Here is a 24,127-nt window from a genome sequence, read left to right as displayed (position 1 = left end):
CACTATACATGTACAGATCCAGTTACAAGGGGGCTCAGAAGCTGAGTCCCTTACACCCGTATCTCACTGCAACCACCAGGATTGAACTTGGCTCTGATCTCGGCAATTTAACACTATAGATGCCACCATCTATGCAGACAGCGGCATGTACGAGCTTTGGAGATTGAGGGTGGTCCTTCACTCTATTGGCACCCCCAAAAATCGGATCGCTGGGTGCTGATGGTTGCCATGGCTTCTGAGTCTGTCATTTATGATGGCCTAATCTGGTCAGTTCTTGACTGACAGCAATAGGCCTTACTATGAGTGAAGAAAATGATAGTTTGACTATCGCTCTTCAAATCCCCTTGTAGGACGACCATATGTGATAAAAAAAATAAAAAAGACTTTCATGCAAGAATCAAAATCACATAACAAAAGAATAGAAATTGCCATTTTCCCAATAAAACATAATTTACTGTGGAAAAAATGTAAAAAAAAAACCTGAAAAATTGGTATTGCAAGGTTCATAACAATTCGTAATCTAAATAGGTTATGTTATCTCTCCTGTATGGTGCACAACATTAAAAAAAAGGCAAAACTATGTTACGATTGATGATTTTGGTCATCTTGCCTCCAAAAGAAAAAAAACTGAATAAAAAAAAGAGCTAAAAAATTGTATGCACCACAGAACAATACACATTATCCTCCAAAACACAAGCCATAACATAGCTCCATAGTAGGAAAAATAAAAAAGTCTCTTTTAGGGCTTATTCACACAGGTATATATCGGCCAGGTTTTCACGCCCAAACGATATATGCTGCCCCTCTGATGCATTGGTTTACAATGCAACAGTGCACAGGGGCGTATATCTGCAGCGTAAAAGCGCCCGGCCGGGCGCTTTTACGCCACTGCCGCCTGCATAGACTCTTATGGGAGCCAATGACAGCTGTCGGAGAAGAGAGCTAGGAAGCTGCTAAACTCCTTTAGGTAGGCATGACTGCTAAACTCCCTCCCCCTTCTCTTCTCTCCGCCCCTTACCGCTGTTTGCAATGGGAGGGTGGGATGGGGCGGAGCTAAGCACCGCACCTCCCATTGCAAACAGCGGCAAGGAGCGGAGAGGGGGTGGGAGCTCAGCACACTAGCTCCTGTCCCGCAAGCAGCAGTTTAAATCAACATATGGACTATTTTTCTACTTGGGAATAAACTGGGGATAAGGCTGTGGGGTAATTTTTCAACTATTGCTCTTTGTTAAAGTGAAAAAGCTAGGGCCAAACCTATGTTTTTTTTAATTGTAATCATTCATTTCTAAAACCCAATTCTAAAATATCAGTGGGGCTAAAACACTCAATATATCCCTTTAGGGTGCCTTCAGATGAGCGTGTGCGCACAAAACCGCGCACCCACGTATGTGCACAAACACGCGTGAATGCAGGTCCGTGCCTATTGAAAGCAATGGGTTGCCGACAACCCCTGCAGTTATTTTCAGGGAAGGGCTTGAAATATTAGCCATTCCGGAAAAATCATCCCTGGTTTGTGTAAAAAAAAAAAAAATAAATTAAACAAATAAATGTCACAGTGTTCAGTGGCAAGGGAAGTCCCCCCGGGGAGTAAAGATTCCCTGTCACAGATGTGACAGATGTTGCAGAGGATCGTGAAGCTCTCCCATTGATTTCCCATTGATGCAATAGGATGCTGACACCCCTGCAGTGATTTTTCAGGGAAGGGCTTTAGATATAAGCCTTTCCCTGAAAATCATTTCTATCTGGTGTAAAAAAAAAGAAAATAACTACTCACCTCTCCGCTGCTGTCGGGGCTCTGGCGCATCTAGCAGCTTGGGCCCCATCACTGTCATGAAGATCTGATTGGCTGAGCGCCCAGCCAATCACAGGCAGCGCTCAGCTGTCATTCAATGAATGGCTGAGCGCTGCCTGTGATTGGCTGAGCACTCAGCCAATCAGATACAACCCTTACAGCCGGCAGGAATTTTAGAGCAGTGCAACGGGAAGACGCGGCTGGACGCACCTGAGCTCCGGCAGCTGCGGAGAGGTGAGTATATATATTATTTTATTTTTAACACTTTCTAGGGATGATTTTTTAGGGAAGGGCTTATATTTAAAGCCCTTTCCCGAAAATCCCTGCAGGGCTTGCCGGCAGCCCATTGCTTTCAATAGGGCTGCAGAAGCACCAGTCCCTTTGAAATCAATGGGAGAACATCTCGATCCTCTGCCACAGCTGTCACAGTGTTCAGTGACAAGAGGACTCCCCGCTGGGAGTAAAGAACCCCCTGCCTTTGACAGCTGTGACAGGGGATTCTTTACTCCCAGCGGGGCCTCTAAAGGTCCTTTGAGAACTAACATGGTCACTTAGCTTTTGGATACTTTCTTCAAAATTTGAAAAATTGCCTCTATACTTATAAGCGTTCTGATGTCCAAAATAAATAAAAGGATGCTTACAAAATGATGCCAACTTAAAGTATATGATAAATTCTACTTTAATTTGCATGTCTTAGGTGGGTCTCACACTTAGGCTGCATTCACATGAACGTATATCGGCTCGGTTTTCACGCCGAGCCAATATACGTCGTCCTCATCTGCAGGGGGGGGGGGAGGTAGGATGAGCCAGGAGCAGGAATTGAGCTACCGCCCCCTCTCTGCCTCCTCTCCGCCCCTCTGCACTATTTGCAATGGGTAGAGGCGGGGTGGGGCTAATTAATGGAACTTAGCCCCACCCCTGTCCCGCCTCCTTTCATTGCAAATAGTGCAGAGGGGCGGAGAGAAGGCAGAGAGTGGGCGGGAGCTTAGTTCCTGCTCCTGGCTCTTTCATTCTCCCCCCCCCTGCAGATGAGGACGAGGAAAATCGGCTCGGCGTGAAAACCAAGCCGTTATACATTTGTGTGAATGCAGCCCACCAGGTAGGATTTCCACATGCAGAGCCCGCAGCGGAATCCGTCTCTGACCGCGGCCGGCAACCGCGCATACCTGAATTATCTTTACTGTAGATGACCATGGCGGCTTGCCGTCAGTCATGCACAATAGGGATTTAAAAAAAAAAATCTTTGTATTTCTTGTGCTGTCACTAGGCGATGACACGGGTACCCGCAACCTAATCGCAATGTCAATTGCGGATGGGCCACAGGTCAGACAGCTTCAATAGAAGCCATCAGTATTGAATTCGCACAAAAATAGAACATGCTGCGATTTTATTTCCGCTCATTTCATTTGTAATGTGAGTAGATCATCCGCACGGGTAACAATCACGGATTCCGCAATCCAAATCCGCTCGTGTGAGACGGGTCTTACAAGCAGAAAAATTCAAAGTTAAAGTTAAAAAATTGCTAATTTTCCAAATATTGTGTAAATGTAGTATTTTTTCATAAATAAACATATAACATGCTGACCAAAGTTGATTGCTAATAAAGAACAATGTGTAACAAAAATCACTTGCATAAGTAAACATATTGCAACGTTATTAGGTATAAAGTGACAGATATTATTTGAAAAATGTGGCTTGGTCAGGAAGGCCATACCTGGCTGTAGAAAAAGGGATTAAAAACAACTTTATATAATAAAACAGACCACTGAAATCACCATCTGTCACTACTTTATGCTGCTCACAGTGAGCGTAACATAAAAAACATGGCAGATCCCCTTTAAAGTCGTAGTAATTGAAGAAAAGTGTGGATTGCTACTAATTATTATAATAATTTTTATTTGCTTTTATAGAAACCACAGATGCCAATAGCATCAAAGAGGCTGTAAAGGTATTGGAAAAACATCTAAATGGAGTCGGGCTTAATTTATTGATCAATAACGCAGGGATTATGCCGGACAGCAATTTTGAAACTGCAGACTCTGCTGACTTCATGAATGTTTATAATACAAATGTAGTTGGACCATTTTTGCTGGCAAAGGTAAGAAAATAATAATAAAAAAAAAAGAATTGAAATATTATTGTCTTCTGTCCACAGGAAGCAGATATACAGTGCATATAATCAGGCCAAGATGAGCAGTGGAGGCACACTAGGACAATTCCCATCTGTTATGCTAGCTTCCTAGCTTGTTTTTTTTTCTTTGAGGCAGTGTTTTTGACTGTGTTAGTTGCCTTGCTGGTCCATGGGCCTTTGGATGTGCTGCACCATGGTTCCTGTTGTGGGGGAGCAGAGGAGCAGTGATAGCAGGAGTTGGTCTGTTGTGAAGCCTGTCTGTCATTTAATCAAGGTGCAATGATGACAAGGAAAGAATCTGGTGGTGTACATGCATTTAATGATGGTGTACAGGTGCAAGCATTTGTAAACGCTATTGCAAATACTTTGCATTGTGAGGCAATATTGAACAAGGTAATCATGTGGAAAGCACTGAATGCTTTGACCATTGTGATCGCGTTACTGAAAAATGACTCGATGCGGTGAACAGGTTGGCGGAATTTGCTCCTGCAACCCCAGTAAGAAATGCTCATGAAAAATCTACAGTCATATTTCTCTTCTCTAATGGGACTTTTAGTATGTTATGCTCACTCTGCTGAGAAGGGCAAGCATGGCAAAGTTTTAAATGCTTCATCTTGAATACTATTATAAAGGTCATTTTAGCACAAGCTAGTGGTGTGGATTTGCAAATGTTACAGAAAATGAAGCTACTGTATACAATGTTTTACTAGCTGGGACTAAAAGCAATACTGTTTTGGCTTCCTTCTCTGCTTAGTTAGGCCGGCTGCACACGGCCGTGACGGGCTCCGCCGCGGAGTTCCGCGGCGGAGCCCGTCATGGCGCCCCCCAGAGACCCCAATACTTACCTGCGGATCCGGCGTCTTCCGTCCCGCATGACACTTCGGCGAGCATGCGCCACAGTGTCATATGACGCGCCGGCTGCGTCATATGACGTGGCTGGCGGTGGGCGGGGAAGAGGTTTCACGCTATCTTCCGCTGTGCTACAGCGGAAGATAGCGTGACGGACGGGCTTCCATTGATTGCAATGGAAGCCGTCTGGGTGTACACCCGCGGCAAATAGAGCATGCCGTGGGTGAGGATGGGTGATTTCACGGTGCGGAATTCCGCGATGGAATTCTGCACCGTGAGCATTGAGCTATTAGGTTCAATAGAACCTAATAGCTGCGGGCAACGCTGCGGATTTTCACCGCGTATTACACGGCGGAAATCCGTCTGTGGGAAGCAAGCCTTAGGGTCTGAAAGAGGATTTTGGATTTATAAAACACAATTTGCAGAAAGTTAATGAATGGTTGTCTAAAACAGAGGGAAATACTAATCAAATGGAATGAAAAAATTGTTCCTATGCAGGATACAATTTATTTATCCTCAGTCTATTTTCCAGATGATCTGCTTTATATTGTAAAGTATGGATAGACTGTTTGCATTTACTTAGGATAAATAATAATTTGTGACTGCTAGGGTTCTAGGAAAGGTGGGAGTATCTGAGAGAATTTTTTGAGGGATGGCTGAAATCAACTATTGGAGAAGATACTATGTCAGCTTTCTTTGCTGTGGAAAGTGCTCATGGAGTTCCTGCTAAACTACCTCCACATGGTGCCATGCCGAGAACTGTTTTGATAAAACTCCTTTATTACAAAGACGGAGACATTATTTTAAAGTGAGCAAGAAAAATGAAAGCGATAACTATGGACATTCATCATATAGCTGTCTTTCCAGATTATTTAGTGCAAAGAAAACCAGATGCAGTTTCAAGATGTTAAGAGAAGGTTATGAGGTTTACAGCTGCCTTATGCTATTTGTTATCTGGCAGTGCTGACAGTTATGATGCAGATTGAGATTTTTTCTTTGATAAGGCTCAATGCACACAGCCATATTTGCATTGCAGAATCCGGGTCCAGCATGCACCCCCAGATTCCGCAGCAAACACTTGCCAAAGCATGCTATGCAAAATTGTTTTTCCCTGCCCACGAGTGGAAATCAATTGCAATTTTCCGCTCGCGGGTGGGAAATCGCAGCATGCTCTATTTTAGTGTAGGCTACGCACGAACAGCTTCCATTGAAGTCAATGGAAGTCATCCGTCCCGCGGCCCTTCCGCAGTGAGCACTGTAGAAGGGTCGTGGGATCCGTGTCAGCAACAGCGCAGGTTTTCTGTACTGTGCATATGTGACGGCACATGCCTAGGTGATAAGAGCCCTAGGGAATATGGGTATATGTGTATGGAGTTGGGTGTGGCAGGGTGTTTTTTCCTGTCTCTTCTCTCTCCTCCTCTACCATGCAATGCAGCCAATGTCTTAAGTTATATGTATAAAACATAAATAAGGAATATTATTTACCATGGTTCAAAAGATTAATAGTATTTAGTGGAATGTGCGGGATATGGGGGATAAAACCAAAAAATATCTTGTTTTCTCATCTATTCCACAATTTCAACCGAAATTAGAAGCAACTTAATGGGAGATACTGTACACTTACTTCATCATTTTGTATGAGCACATTCTTTTCATTTTTTGTACTCAAGTTATTTGCATGGAATAAGTGTAATGATTTATAAAAAATCTTTTATTTTTAAGTGTGGGTCATCTTTTATAGATTCTATAGGGAGATTAGTTTATTTAAAATGTTTATTGCACCAAAGAAGTTTTTTGGTTCAATATATATCTCCTCTCCTTATTCCAGTGAATGTATTAAGAAGGTAATAGAATTTGTGGCTATATTCCCTGCTGCTCCTACATAATTGTGAGCAATTTTAATAATTGGATCCCAGTTTGGATAGATTTAATAAAGGCTCTACAGCGGCTTCTCTTTGTCCGACTACTTTTGCACGCTTGTTAATAGAATTACGTTTATGTGATCTGTGGAGGTCGAGAAATCCAGAAGTTCAACAATGCTCTTGCTATTCCAGTTCACATAGTACGCTTTCTAGAATAGATCTTCAGATAGGTACTCCATCAATGCTACCTCATGTTTATAGAGTGGAATATCTGCTACAGACTGTGTCTGATCACTCTCCATTCTATTTGTCATTGATTACGAATGGTGGGGGATTTGGTTTGGATAGAGTTTCCAAGTTTAATTCTTTTTGGTTAATGATGGTAATGCTACAACAGAAGAAACTCTATTGGAATTTTTACTGATTAATATTGGCCCTTTCTGTCATATAGTGTGGGATGCTGTGAACGCATTTATACGTGGTCATTATATACAGCAGGTTAGCTTATGTAAGTCTAAATATCAGAATGTCATTAGGATCCTTTAGCTACGCACTTTAGTTGCAGAGCAAGCGTATATATATTCTCCCACTAAGGGCTCAGTCAGATGGGCGTTTATTTGTGCGTAAAAAGGATTGCACTGTGCGCGTAAAAAAAAAAAGCATGACCACGTCCATTGCCTCCCATATGTTCTATCTTTTGTAGGTGCGAATTTTATGCGCATGTAAAATTCGGACATGTGACCTCTGCCATTGAAAAGCATCTAGATGCGGATCGCAAACGCACAAAACATTTGCACATAAAAGCGCCCATCTGACTGAGGCCTAATCCGGCAGAAAGGAATTGGACAGAGACAGTTTCAATTTGCAGATCATCTGCGAGGTGTTTCAAAAAGAAAGCGTCTTTTTATGAAGAGGAAGGTCTTTCAGGAAGGGGAGCCAGGTGCTCATTTTTTTATTTCTGCAATTAAGGGTGCATTCCCACGAACGTATATCGGCTCGGTTTTCACGCCGAGCCGATATACGTTCTCCTCGTGTGCAGGGGGGGGGGAGGATGGAAGAGCCCAGGAGCAGGAACTGAGCTCCCGCCCCCTCTCTGCCTCCTCTCCGCACCTCTGCACTACTTGCAATGGGGAGAGGCGGGATGGGGGTGGGGCTAATTCGCGGCCCTTAGCCCCGCCCCCGGGCTCTTCCATCCTCCCCCCCTGCACACGAGGAGAACGTATATCGGCTCGGCGTGAAAACCGAGCCGATATACGTTCGTGTGAATGCACCCTAAGGTAAGATTTTGTGTTCTCACTATTGACTGGGGTCAAGGTTTACAGTCCTCTCTCGTTATCGATAATTGGCAGGAGAAATCTTATTAAAATAGATGTGGTATATACTTTAAAACTCTTCAGTTTGAATTCCATCATAATATTTTTTAGACTCCATACGATACCTAGGAGTTTATAATGGAAGTCTGCTAGAATTAAAATAGAGACCCTTTAAAGAAATCAACTGTCTAGAAGGGTCTTTTTTTATAGTTTTGAACAATTTAAAGAGCTTTATGACTTTCCCTCATAGTTATTTTTTCCAGTTCCTTCAGTTATGAAATATGTTTGCTGCTCAGGCCCAATCAATATCTGTGCTTACAATTCAACACCCTTTGTTGGATTTTCTTGGGTGTTCTGTAGCTATGGAGGGTGTAATATCTTATTTATATAGACAGATGCTTTTTATAACTTAAAGCCATTCCCATAAAGATAAAAAAATAGGAAAAAGATTTAGCCATATTAGCAAAGATAAATGGGCTGTAGTGTTACGTATGATTCCAAGGATATCTCTGTCTGAAAGTCAACGAGTATCGCAATTGTATTTAGTGCATGAAGTTTATCATACTCCATTAAAGTTGTTTAACATGGGTATTAGATTAACTTCAGACTGTCCAAAATGTTATATGGGTGGTGCAGATTTAACACATGTAGTCTGAGATTGTGTAAAATTGTCTGAATTCTGGAATGGGGTACTAGAGATGATTAAAGAATGTATATGGTTGATATTGGTCTTAATTAGGGATGAGCGAGCGTACTCGGAAAAGCACTACTCGCTCGAGTAATGTGCTTTATCCGAGTATCGCTGTGCTCGTCCCTGAAGATTCAGGTGCTGGCACGGAGCGGGGAGCTGCAGGGGAGAGCGGGGAGGAACGGAGGGGAGATCTTTCTCTCCCTCTCTCCCGCCCGCTCTCCCCTGCTCCCCGCTGCGACTCACCTGTCAGCCGCAGCGGCACCCGAATCTTCAGGGACGAGCACTGCAATACTCGGATAAAGCAAATTACTCGAGCGAGTAGTGCTTTTCCGAGTACGCTCGCTCATCTCTAGTCTTAATCCCCAAATTTGTATATTAGATATTGTTGATGGGCTTAATAGGGCATACTTTTTTGGGAATTCAGAGAGCATTGTATCAAGAGTAGAAGCTGGTTACTACCCATAAGATAAAGCTTGCATCACCCCTCTGGCAGTAGGAGATTTTGTTCCAAGGATAAGAGAGGTGAATATATAAAAAAGAGGCTGTTTGACTAAGTTTGAGGAAATTGGGGGAGAATGGTCTGATAAATATAATTATAATGGATAGTTCATATTGAGAGCTGGTTGCATTGAGATTTTGTAGAAAAGTTTATTTTATTTGGAGTATAGAATAATGTAGTTAACTGCACTATTCTTTACTTTGAATATAATGTAAACAAATGGAAACCTTGTAAAGTGGACACCAAAGGGGTGTCCATTTTACTAATGCAAGTGAATGGCTCTGATTATTTCTGATCAGTGGTTCCGTCATAGAGCTGTTTTCTACAGCTGTCACGAAAACACCTGAATTGAATCACTCAGTGTAATAAATAATGCAGTGTCAATGGTTTCTAACGCTAGATATTGCAGTTACCATATAATATATACAGGCTCTAAACAGTGATAGTGTTCCCTCTCTGTGGCTCCAGCAGATAATAGTGACCCCTCTGTGGTCCCATGAGCTACCCCTGAATGTCCGGTCAGCAGCACAAGAGTTTTAACAACTTTCAGTACAGCTACTGTAGACTGAGTCAGTATAGAGTAGAAATGTCAAACTCTGGCCTGCGGGCCAAATCTGTCCCGTGGTGTAGTTATACACAATGCTTTGCTTGTTCATTGGCATAACGATCAGTACCCACAAGCTCCCCTCCTCTGATGACATTCATTAGTGCTTTATTCATTCATTCTACCAGTCACATTAGTCTACCCCTCCCAAAAATGGGCAAACGAAAGGTGGGAAACAGAAGCTTTTTAGAAAAGTATGAGGCAACATATCTGTTCACAAATAGAAAGGACAGACCTGTTTGTCTAGTGTGCGGAGCCAACATAGCTGTAAAACACTATGAAACGAAACACCATGACAATTATAAGAACCTGGACACAGCGCAAAAGCGTCAGAAAGTAGAGACGTTAAAAAGAAATTTGGTTTCATAACAGACTATGTTCACAAAAGCCATGTCACAAAGGCTAGTTTTAGTGTGGCAACAGAGATTGCAAAATCATCTTGATCCTTTAATGAGGGAGAGTTTGTCAAAAAGTGTATGATTAGAGATGAGCGAGCACGAAAATGCTCGGGTGCTCGTTACTCGGGACGAAATTATCGCGATGCTCGAGGGTTCGTTTCAAGTAACGAACCCCATTGAAGTCAATGGGCGACCCGAGCATTTTTGTATATCGCCGATGCTCGCTAAGGTTTTAATTTGTGAAAATCTGGGCGATTCAAGAAAGTGATGGGAACGACACAGCAATGGATAGGGCAGGCGAGGGGCTACATGTTGTGCATCTCAAGTTCCCAGGTCCCACTATTAAGCCACAATAGCGGCAAGAGAGGCCCCCCCCCCTCCCAACAACTTTTACTTCTGAAAAGCCCTCATTAGCAATGCATACCTTAGCTAAGCACCACACTACCTCCAACAAAGCACAATCACTGCCTGCATGACACTCCCCTGCCACTTCTCCTGGGTTACATGCTGCCCAAACACCCCCCCCCCCCGCACGACCCAGTGTCCACAGCGCACACCAAAGTGTCCCTGCGCAGCCTTCAGCTGCACTCATGCCACACCACCCTCATGTCTATTTATAAGTGCGTCTGCCATGAGGAGGAACCGCAGGCACACACTGCAGAGGGTTGGCACGGCTAGGCAGCGACCCTCTTTAAAAGGGGCGGGGCGATAGCCCACAATGCTGTACAGAAGCAATGAGAAATATAATCCTGTGCCACCGCCATCAGGAGCTGCACACGTGGGCATAGCAATGGGGAACCTATGTGCCACACACTATTCATTCTGTCAAGGTGTCTGCATGCCCCAGTCAGACCGCGTTTTTTTATAAATAGTCACAGGCAGGTAGAACTCCGCAATGGGAATTCCGTGTGCACCCACAGCATGGGTGGCTCCCTGGAACCCACCGGCGGTACATAAATATATCCCATTGCATTGCCCATCACAGCTGAGGTAATGTCATGTTAAATGCAGGTGGGCTTCGGCCCACACTGCATGCCCCAGTCAGACTGGGGTTCTTTAGAAGTGGACACATGCAGTTACAACTCCGTGTGGGCCGACAGCATGGGTGGGTGACAGGAAGCCACCGGCGGTACATAAATATATCCCATTGCAGTGCCCATCACAGCTGAGGTAACGTCCGATTAAATGCAGGTGGGCTTCGGCCCACACTGCATGCCCCAGTCAGACTGGGGTTCTTTAGAAGTGGACACATGCAGTTACAACTCCCTGTGGACCCACAGCATGGGTGGGTGCCAGGAAGCCACCGGCGGTACATAAATATATCCCATTGCATTGCCCATCACAGCTGATGTAACGTTAGCTTTAATGCAGGTGGGCAAAAAATTAATTGGATTACACTGTAGGCGAGGGCCCCAAAAAATTGGTGTACCAACAGTACTAATGTACGTCAGAAAAATTGCCCATGCCCAACCAAGAGGGCAGGTGAAACCCATTAATCGCTTTGGTTAATGTGGCTTAATTGGTAACTAGGCCTGGAGGCAGCCCAGTTAAAATAAAAATTGGTTCAGGTGAAAGTTTCAACGCTTTAATGAGCATTGAAACGTCTAAAAATTGTTTACAAAAATTATATGACTGAGCCTTGTGGGCCTAAGAAGAATTGCCCGTTCGGCGTGATTACGTGAGGTTTCAGGAGGAGGAGCAGGAGGAGGAGGATGAATAGAATACACAGATTGATGAAGCTAAAAGGTCCCCGTTTTTGATGGTGATAGAGAACGATGCTTCCATCCGCGAGTGCAGCCTACATATTGCTTAGGTATCGCTGCTGTCCGCTGGTGGAGAAGAGAAGTCTGGGGAGATCCAGGCTTTGTTCATCTTGATGAGTGTAAGCCTGTCGGCACTGTCGGTTGACAGGTGGGTACGCTTATCCGTGATGATTCCCCCAGCCGCACTAAACACCCTCTCTGACAAGACGCTAGCCGCAGGACAAGCAAGCACCTCCAGGGCATACAGCGCGAGTTCAGGCCACGTGTCCAGCTTCGACATCCAGTAGTTGTAGGGGGCAAAGGCGTCACCGAGGAGGGTCGTGCGATCGGCTACGTACTCCCTCACCATCCTTTTACAGTGCTCCCGCCAACTCAGCCTTGACTGGGGAGCGGTGACACAGTCTTGCTGGGGAGCCATAAAGCTGGCCAGGCCCTTAAAGACTGTTGCACTGCCTGGGCTGTACATGCTGCTCGATCTACGCACCTCCCCTGCTACCTGGCCCTCGGAACTGCGCCTTCTGCCACTACCGCTGTCGGATGGGAATTTTACCATCAGCTTGTCCGCCAGGGTCCTGTGGTATAGCAACACTCTCGAACCCCTTTCCTCTTCGAGAATGAGAGTGGGAAGGTTCTCCTTATAGCAAGGGGCGAGCAGTGTGTACACCCAGTAATCCGTAGTGGCCAGAATGCGTTGAATACGAGGGTCACGAGAAAGGCATCCTAACATGAAGTCAGCCATGTGTGCCAGGGTACCTGTACGCAACACATGGCTGTCCTCACTAGGAAGATCACTTTCAGGATCCTCCTCCTCCTCCGGCCATACACGCTGAAAGGATGACAGGCAAGCAGCATGGGTACCCTCAGCAGTGGGCCAAGCTGTCTCTTCCCCCTCCTCCTCATGCTCCTCCCCCTCCTCCTCAACGCGCTGAGATATAGACATGAGGGTGCTCTGACTATCCAGCAACATACTGTCTTCCCCCGCCTCCGTTTCCAAGCGCAAAGCGTGTGCCTTTATGCTTTGCAGGGAACTTCTCAAGAGGCATAGCAGAGGAATGGTGACGCTAATGATTGCAGCATCCCCGCTCACCATCTGGGCAGACTCCTCAAAGTTTCCAAGGACCTGGCAGATGGCTGCCAACCAGGCCCACTCTTCTGTGAAGAATTGAGGAGGCTGACTCCCACTACGCTGCACATGTTGGAGTTGGTATTCCACTATAGCTCTACGCTGCTCATAGAGTCTGGCCAACATGTGCAGCGTAGAGTTCCACCGTGTGGGCACGTCGCACAGCAGTCGGTGCACTGGCAGATTAAACCGATGTTGCAGGGTCCGCAGGGTGGCAGCGTCCGTCTTGGACTTGCGGAAATGTGCGCTGACCCGGCGCACCTTTCCGAGCAGGTATGACAAGTGTGGGTAGCTTTTCAGAAAGCGCTGAACCACCAAATTAAAGACATGGGCCAGGCATGGCACGTGCGTGAGGCTGCCGAGCTGCCGAGCCGCCACCAGGTTACGGCCGTTGTCACACACGACCATGCCCGGTTGGAGGCTCAGCGGCGAAAGCCAGCGGTCGGTCTGCTCTATCAGACCCTGCAGCAGTTCGTGGGCCGTGTGCCTCTTCTCTCCTAAGCTGAGTAGTTTCAGCACGGCCTGCTGACGCTTGCCCACCGCTGTGCTGCCACGCCGCGCCACACCGACTGCTGGCGACGTGCTGCTGCTGACACATCTTGATTGCGAGACAGAGGTTGCATTGGAGGAGGAGGAGGGTGGTTTAGTGGAGGAAGCATACACCGCCGCAGATACCAGCACCGAGCTGGGGCCCGCAATTCTGGGGGTGGGTAGGACGTGAGCGGTCCCAGGCTCTGACTCTGTCTCAGCCTCCACTAAATTCACCCAATGTGCCGTCAGGGAGATATAGTGGCCCTGCCCGCCTGTGCTTGTCCACGTGTCCGTTGTTAAGTGGACCTTGGCAGTAACCGCGTTGGTGAGGGCGCGTACAATGTTGCGGGAGACGTGGTCGTGCAGGGCTGCGACGGCACATCGGGAAAAGTAGTGGCGACTGGGAACCGAGTAGCGCGGGGCTGTCGCCGCCATCATGCTTTTGAAAGCCTCAGTTTCCACAAGCCCATACGGCAGCATCTCCAGGCTGATCAATTTGGCTATGTGCACGTTTAACGCTTGAGTGTGCGGGTGCATGGCGGCGTACTTGCGCTTGCGCTCAAACAGTTGCGCTAGCGACGTCTGGACACTGCGCTGAGAGACATTGCTGGATGGGGCCGAGGACAGCGGAGGTGAGGGTGTGGGTGCAGGACGGTAGGCACTCGTGCCTGTGTCCTCAGAGGGGGGTTGGATCTCAGTGGCAGGTTGGGGCACAGGGGGAGAGGCAGTGGTGCAAACCGGAGGCGGTGAACGGCCTTCGTCCCACCTTGTGGGGTGCTTGGCCATCATATGCCTGCGCATGCTGGTGGTGGTGGCTCCCCAGCTGATCTTGGCGCGACAAAGTTGCACACCACTGTTCGTCGGTCGTCAGGCGTCTCTGTGAAAAACTGCCACACCTTAGAGCACCTTGGCCTCTGCAGGGTGGCATGGCGCGAGGGGTCACTTTGGGAAACAGTTGGTGGATTATTCGGTCTTGCCCTGCCTCTACCCCTGGCCACCGCACTGGCTCAGCCTGTGCCCACACCCTGACTTGGGCCTCCGCGTCCTCGCCCGCGTCCACGTCCTCTAGGCCTACCCCTACCCCTCAGCATGCTGTATTACCAGTAGTGCAGAAAGAGAACGCTGTAATTAAATGTGCCGCTTATTGGCCTGTGGTTGGAGGCTGACTTTGCTTACGGAACGCACAGCAGAGGCAGGAAAGAATTTTGCGCAAGCCTGCTGTAACACTTAGCTGGCTGCGTATGAATTAGGACAACTACCCCCAGCAGAGACCCAGTACACTGAGGACGGTCACAGGCAGCCCAAATAGATTTTTTTTCCCAAATGTTTTTGGAAAGGCCCACTGCCTATATGCACTAAATATGTCTTCTGTCCCTGCCTCACCACTACTGGCCCTGGACAATGTAAAATTACAGCAGACTGTTTCACTGTGGACAGGAATACAGCGGTGATGTAACAGGCAACACAGCGGCAGAAAAAGAATTTTGCGCAAGCCTGCTGTAACACTTAGCTGGCTGCGTATTAATTAGGACAACTACCCCCAGCAGAGACCCAGTACACTGAGGACGGTCACAGGCAGCCCAAATAGATTTTTTTTCCCAAATGGTTTTGGAAAGGCCCACTGCCTATATACACTAAATATGTCTTCTGTCCCTGCCTCACCACTACTGGCCCTGGACAATGTAAAATTACTGCAGGACGCAATGCTCTGCACGGCCGATATACAAAAAAAGTGCAACACTGCAAAAAGCAGCCTCCACACTACTGCACACGGTTAGATGTGGCCCTAAGAAGGACCGTTGGGGTTCTTGAAGCCTAAAATAACTCCTAACGCTCTCTCTATAGCAGCTCCGGCACCAGCAGCACTTTCCCTGAACTATGTCAGAATGCATCTGTGGCGAGCCGCGGGAGGGGGTCGATTTATATACTCGGGTGACACCTGATCTCGCCAGCCACTCACTGCAGGGGGGTGGTATAGGGCTTGAACGTCGCAGGGGGAAGTTGTAATGCCTTCCCTGTCTTTCTATTGGCCAGAAAAGCGCGCTAACGTCTCAGAGATGAAAGTGAAAGTAACTCAAACATCGCGTGGTACTCGTCTCGAGTAACGAGCATCTCGAACACGCTAATACTCAAACGAGTATCAAGCTCGGACGAGTACGTTCGCTCATCTCTATGTATGATCAGAGTTTGCTATGTCGTGTGCCAAGATAAAGGACAAACACATGACTTTGACATAGTGAGACCTATAGAAAGCATATTTAGAAGGGTGAACATTTGATTTTATAGGTCATTTATTTAAGGATAGGATTTAGGATAAAATAATTTCTAGGATAGAATTTAAGATAATTAGGATAGGATTTAAGATAACTTAGGATAGTTTGGAGCTATTATAGCACCTTAACTAACAGGGCCCATGGTGTCTCAAATCATGTCCATAGATCACTTTCATTTGTTTTTATTATAAAATGGACCATTAGGGCCATAATGTTTTAGTACATGCCCTCATATTTATCTATAATGAATTAGTATTTGTCACGTCTCACTTCCACCATGGATCACTTGCTTCTGCTGCTGCTAGCAGTCTCCACCGCATGTACAGTACATAGGGTCCTACCTCCAGCTCCTTCCTTTTCCTCTGCTCGCTCCCTGCCCTCTCTCCTTAGGGCCTACATGTGCTCCCCCCAGTCTCTTTAATGGCCAGAGTACACTCCCATAATTCATCCACCTCCAAACCCGTCACTGTGCCTAGGGTGGATGCCTAAATAGTTTAGTTTGTTACTGCTATTTATGTTAAAGTTTCTGCTAATGTTTATTCTGTTTCTAACCCTTGCCTAACTTTGACTATTAAAAACACAGTCAGCTCCACTCCACATGCCACCCTCTTCTTACACAGCTACGATAGCTCCTGAAGCCTCCCTCTCTCTCTTACCCACTACTCCCCATGGCCCCCTCACCCTCACATACTGCTCCCCACACACCCCTATTTCCACATACTGCCTCCATGGAACCTTCTTCTCTTGCCTACTGTTCATCACAGATCCCTCCTCTCTATCATATTGACCTGCATGGACCCTTCTCTCTCACATAGTGCTCCCCACTTAACCCTTTTTGTCACACACTACTCCCATAGAAAAAAAATGCAATAAAAGTGATCAAAAAAGCCGTATGCACCCCAAAATGGTACCAATAAAAACTACAGCTCGTTTCACAAAAAACAAGCCCTCAGATAGCTCCGAGCATGGAAAAATAAAAAAGTTATAGGACTTTGAATGCAGTGATTTAGAAAAAAATGTTTTTTTATTGTAGAACAGGTTTATTGGAAAACCCCCCAAAAATATAAGAATTTTGGTATCGTTGTAAAAAAAATGCTGAAAAAATGTATTGTGTCATTTATGCTGCATAATTTAAAAAATAAATAAATCTCTGGCAGAATTGATGCGTTTTCTCTCCCTGCGATCATAAAAAAATAATAAAAGTTTTACAATATAGTCTATGTACCGAAAAATGGCACCGATAAAAACTACAGTTCGCCACACAAAAACAAGCCCTTATACGGCCATGTCCTTAAGGGGTTAAAGGGAATTCCAGTTATGTGAAGCTGTTGTCAAATGAATGCTAATGAAAAGTTATTAAAGTTTGTAATGTGGGTCTGCTTTTGATTTTGTGTCTGCAGCTCTATGAACCTTCGCCTTCTTCTGGCACTTCAGAAGTGCTTATTCCCAGGTTGCTCTAGATACAACCTATGGGCATTCCAGCGCTACAGATTAGGCTTGCTCAGTAGGAACAATTGGGGCTAGTTTTGTTTTCTCTTCAGTTCTTGGAACTGGATTGCTGAGCAGGGCAGTGGTCAGCGGGAAAGTGCATAGAAAGAAAACAAAGAACAGGGAATAGTGCAAAATGTAGTTTCAAGCTGCATATCAGCAGGGATTTGGTGACCATCTTGGAGAATAGTGATGCAGGGAAACATCAGAAACTGAGGGCAGGATAAGAAGGTAATGGCCGTGTGATTTATACCCATAACCAGCTGTGCATAAATATGGCGCAAACACCTTTCATACCTGAAATTTTTCAAAATTTGCTTCACAACCATAATACGCCTCTAAGTATTTTGAATGTTTTCTTGAATGTCAAATATACCGTAGATGAAGAACAAACCTCTCACTCACTAGATTAATGGTATAATTACTACATCATATTTCTTAACCTAGGAAAAGGTACTATCAATTCAATTTATAAAATAGTGAAATATAATGCAATTTGTATTTATTTTTTCAGGCATTGCTGCCATTTTTGAAGAAGGCTGCAGCAGAAAACCAACGAAAGCCTTTGAGTTGCAGCAAGGCTGCTGTAATAAACATTTCCACACTGCTAGGATCCATTGAGAAAACACCAGAGTCCTTCTACGCATTCCCTGTGCTATCCTATCGATGCAGCAAGGTATGCTACTGTACAGGATGTTCAGTAACAAGCGGACTCCTTGCGGGGAGTGAAGTATCCCCTGCCACAGCTATCACAATGAGCTGTTACAATGAGACCGGTGCTTCTGCAGCCCCATTGAAAGCAATGGGCTGCCGGCAAGCCCGGCAGGGATTTTGGGGGAAGGGCTTTAAATATAAGCCCTTCCCCGAAAATCATCCTCTGCTACAGCTGTGACAGCTGTAACAGCTGTGGCAGGGGAATTCTTCAGCCCCGCGGAGATGAAGAAATCCTCTGCCACAACTGTAACAGCTGTGGCAGGGGATTCTTTACTCCTCGCGGGGAGTCCCCTTGTCACTGAAAACTGTGACAGCGCTGTCAGTGTTCAGTGACAAGGTGACTCCCCGCTGGGGAATATTAACATGCAACACGGACCTATGGTGCACGCATGTCCTATGTTTTGCAGGTACGTGTGTTTGCACGCCTGTAAAATACGGACATGTGAACACACCATAGGGAAGCAATGTTTCTAATAGGAGCGTGGTTTTGTGTGCACCTACATACGCTTGTCAGAATGCACCCTCAAGGACAGTTTATGTAGGGAAACCAAATTGTATTGGGGTCAAGAAGAGAGCTAACAGGAAGATAACTGATTAGAGGAGAGTAGACCAAACATTCCATGAATCTTGAAATAAAAAGGAAAATGGGTCCATAGTTAGCAGTGCAGTACTGTATGTATATTCATATGTGACTGCATATGAAATATGAGCAAATTATCACACCAGTCTGTGTGATAATTTTGGATTATTTATATTAAAATTGTCCTAGATGGTAATAATCAGGATTGACAAGTTTAATCTTTTCTATTTTGACATTTTTACATTGAATTGCTGTTTTCTTTGTAGGCTGCTCTTAATATGCTCACACAGTGCGAGTCTTTGACTTACAAGAAAGATGGTATTTTGTGCACTGCTATCCACCCAGGATGGGTTCAAACAGACCTTGGAGGTCCTACCGTGAGTATTGGATGGGATATAATTTGGTAGTGCCACTATGTGTATGCCACCTACAGACTTATTTTTTTAATTATGTTTAGAATATATAATTGGAAAGGTCTTGGCGCATGCATCAAACTTATCCCTAGGCCCTTATTCAACTTGTATATGTTAATGCAAATTATATTCAATACAAAGAAACATATCCAATAAAATATTTTATTCATACTATTTTCTCCCTAAATCTAGGGCATATAACTTCATAATTTTCATAATATATCATTCATTGTTTAGACTAAGTTTCCAGCTCCATTTTTTTCTGCTAGTCCTTCTGCAGTAGATCAGCGGGAGGCTGCTGTGCAGGCACCCCACCGATCAACTGTTCATTGGTCCATTGTGCTGATGCACTGAGCTGATTTCTGGAAAAAGACAGTGCCATTCCTACTGCCGTGGCCAGGATTGGTATTACAAGGCAAAGGTAGGCAAAGTTGCTAATGACCTGCAATACCAAGCCTGGTCACTAGAGCAGGAATGGAGCTGTGTGCTTCCTGCAGAGATCAGCTCAATGTTTAAATGCACCAGCCCAGCAAATAGCTGATCAGTAGGGATCCCAGGCAATGGACTCCCACAAATCTACTATTGAAGGCCTATCCTAAGCAATGTCTTTTGAGGTCCTGCAATTTAGCAGGAGTCATTTAGACTTAAATTAATAAACAGAATTGGAGGACTGGAATACCCAAAGAGGCTAACAAAATTGGGATTATTCACCCTGGAAAAAAGATGGATATGGGGCGACCAAATAACTATGTATAAATACTAGAGATGAGCAAACGTACTCGGTAAGGCCGATTACGCAATCGAGCACCGTGATTTTCGAGTACTTCACTACTAGTGTGAAAAGTACTCGGGGGCGCTGTGGGGCGGGGCGTGGTGCGGTGGAGCGGGGGGTAGCAGCGCGGAACAGGTGGGAGCTCTCTCTCTCTCTCCCCCCCACTCCCCTCTGCAACCCCCCACTCACCCACAGCGCCCCCGAGTACTTTTCACCCGAGTAGTGAAGTACTCGAAAATCGCGGTGCTCGATTGCGAAATCGGCCTTACCGAGTACGTTCGCTCATCTCTAATAAATACATTAAGGGACAATACAAGCATCTCTCCATTGATCTTTTTATACCCAGGACTGCGACGGTAACAAGAGGGCATCCCCTATGTCTAGAGAAACAAAGGTTTCATCACCAACACAGAATGGGGTTCTTTACTGTAAGAGCAGTGAGACTGTGGAACACTCTGCCTGAGGACATGGTGCTGGCAAAATTAATAGCGGAGTTTAAGAGGGAACTAGATGCCTTACTAGAGCGCTATGATATTACAGAATATAGACATTAAATAACCAGTGGGTTTTTGGAGTCAGGTAGGAACTTTCAAAACGTTGATCTAGGGATTATTCTAACTGACAGTATGGAGTTGGGAAGGAATTATTTTCCCCAAATGTGCTAAATTGGCTTCTGCGTCATTGGTTTTTTTTTGCCTTCCTCTGGATCAACAAGGGGTAGTGGAAACAGGCAGACATTGTCCCCCTTCAGCCTAACATCCTATGTTACTATGAATGCACAGCTTCATTCGGCCCTTGCCAATGCGGGAGAAATATCTCCCTTCCATAGCTGTACTGATAAACTGACTGAGATGATTGAATGCCTAGCCAGGGAAAACTTGTGGTATATATTCTCTCTACAGAGGATGCCAGTTATATTTAGTGTATACTGGTCAGGTGCTTGTTTAACCCCTTAGTGACAGCCCTATCATAAAACTACGTCCTGCTGTTGCAGGACGTGTATGGAGGGAGGTAGCGGCGCTATCTCCCTCCATACAGTGCGGGCATCAGCTGTTTATTACAGCTGACACCCGCGGGCAATAGTTGCGCTCGGCCGTTCGGCCGATCGTGGCTATTAACCCTTTAAATGCCGCTGTCAATTCTGACAGCGGCATTTAAATCCCCTGGACGCTGTTCGGGGGTCCCGCACGGCCCCCTGCGGTGAGATCGGGGGAGCCGTGCAGGTGTCATGGCAGCCAGGGACCTAATGAATGGCCCCAGGGCTGCCTTAGCAGACTGCCTATCAAGCCATCCACACAGGGTGGCTTGAAAGACTGCCTGTAAAAAAGCAGTATGACGTAATGCTATAGCATTACGTCATACTGCAGGAGCGATCAAAGCATTGCATGTTAAAGTCCCCTAGGGGGACTTCAAAGTAATGTAAAAAAAATAATCAATAAAGTTTTTTTCTAAAAAAAAAAAGTTATAAAAGTTTAAATCACCCCCCTTTTGCCATATCCATTATTAAAAAATCAAAATCATAAAATAAAAATATGTATTTGATATCGCCGCGTCCGTAAAAGTCCGATCTATCAAAGTAGTGCATTACTTTTCCCGCACGGTGAACGTCGTCTGAAAAAAAAAATAAAGAACGCCAGAAATACACTTTTTTAGTTACCCTGTCTCCCAGAAAAAACGCAATAAAAAGCGATCAAAAAGTCGTATGTATTCCAAATTGATACTATCAGAAACGTCAGGACATCCCGCAAAAAATGAGTCCTTGCTCAACTATGTTGACGAAAAAATTAAAAAGGTATTGCGCGCACAAAATGACTGCAGAAAATAATTGAAAAAAATTAAATATCTTTAAAAAAAAAAATAAAAGCACTACAGCAAAAAAAAATACTATAGAAGTTTGGTATCGTAGCAATCGTACTGACCCATAAAATAAAAATATCAGGTCGTTTTTGTTGCAATTTGTATGCTGTAGAAACAGGACGCACCGAAAGATGGTGGAATGTCGTTTTTTTTCCATTTCTCTCCGCTAAGAATATTTAAAAAGTTTTTCAGTAAATTATATGGTACAATAAATAGTGCCATTGAAAAATACAACTCATCCCGCAAAAAACAAGCCCACATACAGCGAATAGGGAGTAGGAAAAAACAAAAATGGAAAAAAGCAAAAAAGCTCCGTCACTAAGGGGTTAAACTAGAGGTTGTGGTGCTCTACAACTCTGCACTCACTAGTGCATGGTGCCACTCTTGTTCAGTGGTTGATAGTATGCTTTGTATTTTGTTCTCAGCTTTCTTTGTGCAGCTTTTTTTCATTTGGTATCTCTTGTGTTTTTGACTTGGGCTTTGCTGCTTTCAAGCAGTGGGATTGCCCTTTTCAGGAATTCCTAGGCGACTATGCCTTCAGCTGTTAACGATCCTTAATTCAGCCTTTTGCATCAAATTCAGATCTGTCCATGGGTATGTCGCTCATTCTGTCACTTAAATTTGCTTCCCTGCTATTGTCAATCATACCGCCAACAGTTCTGATGAGACATGACACCAACCCAAGCCATTGCGTAGCCACCCTCTTCACCCGAGACTATATATTATATATAAAAATGACTGACACAAATTACAGAACCCATTTTAATACTTTATTTCAGTGTACATTTTCTAACTTAAAGGGGTTCTGACATGAATAATTTTTTTATGCTTTAGCAGCCATTGTTCCCTGGTCTGCTTAATGGACCCAGGGAACCCATGGGTTAATGGCTGCTAAAGCATAAACATCTTATACTTACCTGTTCTCCTGTTGTTGTTGACATCGGGGGGTCATCTCCCGGCAGCATATTAGCACTTTCTGCTTAGGTTAAGCAGCCTGACTAGAGCCACCTGATTGGTGCACGCTGTGCAGTCACGTGGTGCCGAAGAGCCAATCAGGTGGCTCTAATCAGCAGCGCTGCTTAACCTAAGCAGAAAGTGCTAGTATGCCTCCCGGCAGGCAGTCTTCTTCCTCCAGCAGCCGCGCTGCTCCGGGATCGCGCGCATGCGCAGTGGAGAGGTGCCCTCTGACAGGAGTCAGGACGGGCTGCGTCTCCACTGCGCATGCGCAGCACTCCGGAGTTCAGCCGGACGGACGGGCCACCCACAGCAAGCACTGCTCGTGACGTGCTTGCTGTGGCGGTCCGTCCGTTGACCTCGGAAGTGCCTGACGGACGGACCAGAGCAGGAAGCGGTCTTTTTGACCGCTCCTGCTCTGCTTTAAAGGCACAGAAGAAGATGCCGGCTGGAGGGGACATGCCTGGCGATCGGGCCAGGCCAGGCAAGGTGAGTACAATTTTTTTTTTTTCATGTCAGAACCCCTTTAAGGAATTCAACAACCTTATGCAGAAAAGGAAATAAATACTTTTTGTCCCTGACTTGTTTTTAGGCCCCTCTGACAGTGGAGCAGAGTGTCAAAGGAATTCTCAAGGTTCTGGATAGTCTGTCTGAGAAGCATTCTGGAATTCACATGGACTGGGAGGGAAATGTAGTGCCTTGGTAAAATACACCACAACATATTATTGCTTCAGTTATATGCAACATTACATTTTAACTGTGTTGCTGTACTATATTGTTTTGTAATAATATAAATATGCTTAATTCCAATAAAATAAAAAAACTTCTTGAAACAGAAAGTATTTGGACTCGTCAATGACATATGATTTATAATGCATTGTGACTGTAAACATAGGGAAAAGCAAACACATCTATAGATGTAGCAATCTTCAACATGTCTAGTGCATTGTGATAACTCAATTTACAATATTATAATACATTGTAGTTAATTTCAGGAGTAAACAAAATTTTCAAAAGGGAGATGGAACAATACCTCTGCAGTGCCGCCTATGGCCAGGCAGAGGCATTGTTTCATCTCTCTTATTTTCATGCTACCCAGAGGAGCATGAATGGCCTTATAAGTCTCCTCACTCACTCACCTTCTAGGCGCTCTCCCTAAGAAGAAAACACAGCATTCCTGAACTTGGTGAACAGCACTTGCAGCCATGGAACATTCTCTTCTTCTTTCTCTACAGTACCAAAACCTGTTTTACTTGCATTGTCACAGAAGAATTTGAAAGTATAAATTTATGCCTACCCTCAAGAATGGAATAAACCTCGGAGCGGGGTTCTTGCATCAGTGGAAAATATGAAAGGTCTGAAGGAGGTCAAGAGGGTGTGTGTTGAGACACCTGCGGGGATGAATGGGTCAGGGGATGGCATCGCTTCTCCCCAAGGAGAGCACCCAGAAGGGGTGCTATTCTCAATCATTGTTTTAAAGAATTGGTAAAAAGTCATACACTGATTTGAAGGAATGCTGC

General features: G+C 45.2%; 1 protein-coding gene across 1 annotated transcript in view; it reads left to right on the top strand.

Moving 5' to 3' along the window:
• The window catches only part of LOC136581937 (C-signal-like), a 49,911-nt gene extending 26,465 nt beyond the window's left edge, over positions 1-23,446 (top strand). The window contains exons 3-6 of the mRNA XM_066582629.1: positions 3,703-3,890; positions 17,832-17,993; positions 18,878-18,988; positions 23,200-23,446. Coding sequence (XP_066438726.1) covers positions 3,703-3,890; positions 17,832-17,993; positions 18,878-18,988; positions 23,200-23,313 — 575 coding nt within the window. The 3' untranslated portion in view covers positions 23,314-23,446. The remainder of the gene's footprint in view (positions 1-3,702; positions 3,891-17,831; positions 17,994-18,877; positions 18,989-23,199) is intronic.
• The last annotated feature ends 681 nt before the right edge of the window (positions 23,447-24,127 follow it).

The sequence above is a fragment of the Eleutherodactylus coqui genome, chromosome 11 (genome assembly GCF_035609145.1).
Source record: "Eleutherodactylus coqui strain aEleCoq1 chromosome 11, aEleCoq1.hap1, whole genome shotgun sequence".
Classification (NCBI taxonomy): domain Eukaryota; kingdom Metazoa; phylum Chordata; class Amphibia; order Anura; family Eleutherodactylidae; genus Eleutherodactylus; species Eleutherodactylus coqui.
The sequence above is the reverse complement of the archived record's forward strand: the minus strand, read 5'-3'. Positions and strand labels throughout refer to the sequence as shown.